This window comes from Scatophagus argus, chromosome 16 (genome assembly GCF_020382885.2).
Source record: "Scatophagus argus isolate fScaArg1 chromosome 16, fScaArg1.pri, whole genome shotgun sequence".
Taxonomy (NCBI): domain Eukaryota; kingdom Metazoa; phylum Chordata; class Actinopteri; family Scatophagidae; genus Scatophagus; species Scatophagus argus.
The window spans coordinates 6,318,169-6,322,780 of record NC_058508.1 but is presented as its reverse complement, the minus strand read 5'-3'; the positions used below and the strand labels follow the sequence as shown (position 1 = coordinate 6,322,780).

Below are 4,612 nucleotides of genomic sequence, written 5' to 3'. Positions count from 1 at the left end.
TTCTTCCACGTGTTTTTGTGGCAGGCAGCGGGGTGTGGCATTGTTGTTTACATCTTCATCAGGGACATGATAGAACAGATGAAAGTATTTTTAATAATAATAAAAGTATTGACCGGACATTAAATGTACTTTATGATGTCTTCTAGTTTAGTGGCAGTTTTGCTTTTTTTTCTGCTCACACTAACAGATCTGAAATTGTTATTAATGTTAGCAAGTACAGCTAACACCATATATTCAAAAACATAAGATTAAGATGAACTTTATTGATCCCGCAGCTGGAAAACTCACTTGTTATTTGCTATAGCAAAGAAATATACACAAAGATGGAAGGGCAACTGTAGATGTAATATTGATTTACGACCGAAGGAGCACATGAAGCTGAAGTATCTTGACATTGGCACTTATTACACGGCTGTCTATTTGCAACGTAGGTATACGATCTTTTATGTCCCTGACATCATAATATTAGAAACGAAATTAACCAATCTGGGAACAGTTTTCCCTCCCAAACGTCCACTGAAAAAACAGAAAGACCGTAGAAACTGACCCAAAATCAGATTCACTACAGCGAGAGCCACGCGCTGAGACTCGCGAGCTTTCATTTTAGTGACGACATATCCTGTGTGAGCTGTGAATTTTTTAAACAGACCAATGAACAGAGGCGGCGGAATGCTTTTGCTCGAATAGCCCAATCAGGAAGCTTTGTTGCAGGAATTTAAAGGTCTGTGCCGCTTTCTCTATGTATCACAACCTTTGCGCAACGACAGGGTAAGCGTGTAATATCTGCTTATATATTTTTATCTCAAGTAATTCTGGAGATTTTATTGTGAAAAAACGTAGTTTTCATGTTTTCTGTTTGGTGTTTACAATGTTAACAAGTTGGGTTAGCAGGCAGCAGGCCTATTTTAATGTAAAAACGGCGGTCTGCATAGCTTGACATGTGTCATTCTTCGTGCTATCACGAGGTAGTTTAAATACGTTATACCGACTACATGTTTTAATTCTGTGTGCAGGAGTAACACCACAAAGCTTTATTTCCCTGCTGCTGACTTTTCCTATCACTTGAAAATGTCCGAGAACGTCGCACGTTTGAACAAGTTCAAGAACAAAGGCAAAGACGCCAATGTGAGTTTACTCGAACAAGTTGCGTTCAGAATCACATCTGTATTGTTATCCACCACTTCTAGTTTTAAATGTGCGACTTGTTTTCGTTTTAAATGAATGCAGGAACTTCGACGCAGAAGAGTGGAGGTGAACGTCGAGCTCCGCAAAGCGAAGAAAGATGATCAGATATTCAAAAGAAGAAATGTGTCTGCACTTCCTGAGGAGGCGACTTCTCCTCTTCAAGAGAGAACTCAAAACTGTCAGGTAAGCCTTTAAATCTATTATTTAAATTTAGAAGAACTTTACTTCAGTGTTGAATGTCATAAAGACAAGAAAACAAGACCACACCACTGTAACCCAATACAATGGGCACATACTGTATGTGGCTGAAAAGGTTGTGATGTGGAAAGACTTGCTCTATGGTGATCTTTGAGGTTGTCGTTGTTATTGAATTCATGTTATTCTCCACCTCCTGTGTGACCACTGGTAGGCTGCCCGGCAGTGGACAGTTGAAGAGATTCTCGGAGGGGTGAACAGTGGTAATGCTGAGACCCAGCTCCAGGCTACACAGGCTGCACGGTAATAACAAAGAACAATGTACATTTAAGCTTGGCTGTACAATCAAAATGGGCAATTGCTACCATGATGACTCACTTTTATTGTCCCACCTTGTATGCAGGAAACTGCTGTCTCGTGACAAGCATCCTCCCATTGACCAGATGATCAGCACTGGTCTGATCCCCAAGTTTGTGGCCTTCCTGGGGATGACTAACTGTCCTCCAATCCAGTTTGAGGCTTCATGGGCTCTGACCAACATTGCCTCCGGGACCACCGATCAGACGGCTGCTGTTGTTGAGGGTGGGGCCATTCCTGCTTTCATTGCCCTGGTCACATCTCCCCATCAGCACATCAGTGAGCAAGCAGTCTGGGCCCTAGGAAACATTGCTGGTAACTGACAAAATATTATTGTCAAGGTATGGACAATTTGATAAGAAGCATATATCAAGTTTTTTGACTTTTATATTATTTCTTTTTTTCTGTTTAGGTGATGGATCAGCTCTTAGAGACAAGGTCATCAAGCATGGAGCCGTGGCCCCACTGCTCAGTCTGCTGGCAGTCCCTGACCTATCTGTATTTAATGTATGTTTTTACAAGGTTTTCTAAAACCACTTTTGTCAAGCAGAAAACAATTTTCTTGACATATTCAAATTCAGTGATTCTGATTGTCCACTAGGAGGTGCTCTAAGTCAATACAATGCTGCTGTATATCAAACTAATGCCTGCCTGTCTCTTACACTTGATTTCTTTGCAGACCAGCTACCTGAGAAATGTTACATGGACGCTGTCAAATCTCTGCCGCAACAAGAACCCCTCCCCTCCTATGACTGCAGTCCAACAGATCTTACCCACCCTCATTCGTCTTCTACACTGTGATGACCTGGAGGTGTTGGCTGACGCATGTTGGGCTGTTTCATACCTGACAGACGGCGCTAATGAGCGCATTGAGGTGGTGGTCCAAGCTGGTTTAATTCCCCGCCTGGTGAAGCTGCTGGGCTTTGACGAGTTGCCTGTCGTGGTACGTATAAAGTCTCACTCACTTGTGTTTTCCTATTAGTCCAGTGTATACATGAAGAAGGTGACAGTCAGTTCTTGTAGCCTCTGTGCATAACTTATGTGGTCTGGACTGTAGACTGTGCCATCACAGTAAGGCAACTCATTAGGTTCTGACAGGTTATAGAATGACTCCCTCTCACCTTTTCTTCAGACCCCTGCACTGCGTGCCATTGGCAACATTGTGACCGGTACAGATGAGCAGACTCAGGCGGTCCTGGATGCCGGTGCCCTGAATATGTTCCCCCAGTTGCTGCGGCACAAAAAAGCCAACATTCAAAAGGAAGCAGCCTGGACTCTGTCCAATGTCACGGCAGGGAAGGACTCCCAAATCCAGGAAGTCATCAATGCAGGCCTCGTTCCTTACATGGTTGATATGCTTATGCGGGTATGTTTGTGTGAGAACTTTTCAGCTTTACCAGAACACAGCTGTGTAGATGCCTTCTTTAGGCTGATTTTTCTTATCATGTCTGTTGTGGCTCATCATTCTCCTACCTTCTCTGCAGGGTGACTACAAAACTCAGAAAGAGGCTGTGTGGGCCGTTACAAACTTCACCAGTGGGGGCACTATTCAGCAGGTGGTTTACCTTGTTCAAGCCAATGTGCTTGAGCCTCTTCTGAATCTACTGTCCTCTAAGGACAGTAAAACTGTTCTTGTCATCTTGGATGCCATTACCAACATCTTCATGGTGAGTGGAACATTGTGGAAAAAATAATGTGCATTATCAGCTTTGTCCAGTTACCAGCTGGAGGCGACAAGGCGGTATGGTAAACTGATGTCTTTTCCTATCAGGCTGGTGATAAAATTGGAGAGTCAGACAAGCTGAGCCTAATGATTGAGGAATGTGGTGGACTGGACAAGATCGAGGCTCTGCAGGGTCACGAGAATGAGATGATCTACAAAGCGGCCCTCAACCTGATAGAGAAATACTTCTCCGACGAGGTAAGTGTCGTAAGATGTTTGAACTAACTTTAAATTAACTCTGTTTGTGTGTGAGTGGTCTTACTGTTATGTTCTTTTTGTCTTTTAAAGGAGGAAGTGGTGCAGTGTGTGGCACCAGAAGCAACCACGGACGGCTATGCGTTCCAAGTCGGTGAAAACCAGAGCACTTTCAATTTCTAGACAACTTTCTAAAACTTTTGTTCTCAACTGTACTGTACTCTCGTTGCTACTGTTTGTCCTTTGTTCATGTAATCCTGGAGTTTTGCTCTTCTTTGTATGTACTGTACATACTATTTTAACATAAGTGATAAAACATGATTGTAAATAAAGTTGTTGGATCATGTGTATTGCGTTTTTGTTTTGGTTTTTTTTCCCTCCCACAATTTTCATTCTATTTACTTTGTTTTAAATCCATCCATGTTAGAGGTGAGTGATCTGACTGAAGATCTCGCTTGATCTAGAAGGCACCTACAGTCTATTTTTGAGGTGAATTGCAGAGACTGGTATACTTAATGCTGACTGTATTGACAACCCGGGGAATGAGACTCAACAACCAGCTATCTTCAGAAGAGTTAGCATCCTGAACACGGTAAAATACTAAAAGTGCAGGCAGAGGGCAGGATCTCTGCACTTACAGACATACAATATTAGGTAGACTTAAGATATGATTGAGATGGATTATTTCTGTACAAGTCCAGATCCAGACTTTTTCACAAGATCACCTACCCTTGCGTCTGTATACACTCACTCAGTAGTACTGCAGATGATGATGGTGCATTTAAAGTAATTAAATTTTAGTTACAGCAATAGCAGTAGTGTATAAATATCAACTTCTGCCTTGAAAGGATTTTTTTCTTGTTGTTCTTCACAAGAAGAGTCTTTAAATCTTTGTATGTTGTGTGATTATCCAACTACAGTGAGCTGTTGAGTCAAATTTTTTATGACTTCAGTAAC

General features: G+C 42.2%; 1 protein-coding gene across 1 annotated transcript; it reads left to right on the top strand.

Annotated features, from left to right (window-relative positions):
- Positions 1–627: 627 nt before the first annotated feature.
- On the top strand, positions 628–4,001 carry kpna2 (karyopherin alpha 2 (RAG cohort 1, importin alpha 1)). Its single transcript, XM_046416134.1, has 11 exons — positions 628–768; positions 1,014–1,125; positions 1,228–1,368; positions 1,595–1,683; positions 1,784–2,052; positions 2,150–2,244; positions 2,417–2,680; positions 2,870–3,103; positions 3,222–3,404; positions 3,509–3,658; positions 3,749–4,001. Exons 1-11 carry the CDS (start codon positions 740–742, stop codon positions 3,836–3,838), a joined length of 1,656 nt encoding a protein of 551 aa, XP_046272090.1. The 5' UTR covers positions 628–739; the 3' UTR covers positions 3,839–4,001.
- Positions 4,002–4,612: the final 611 nt, after the last annotated feature.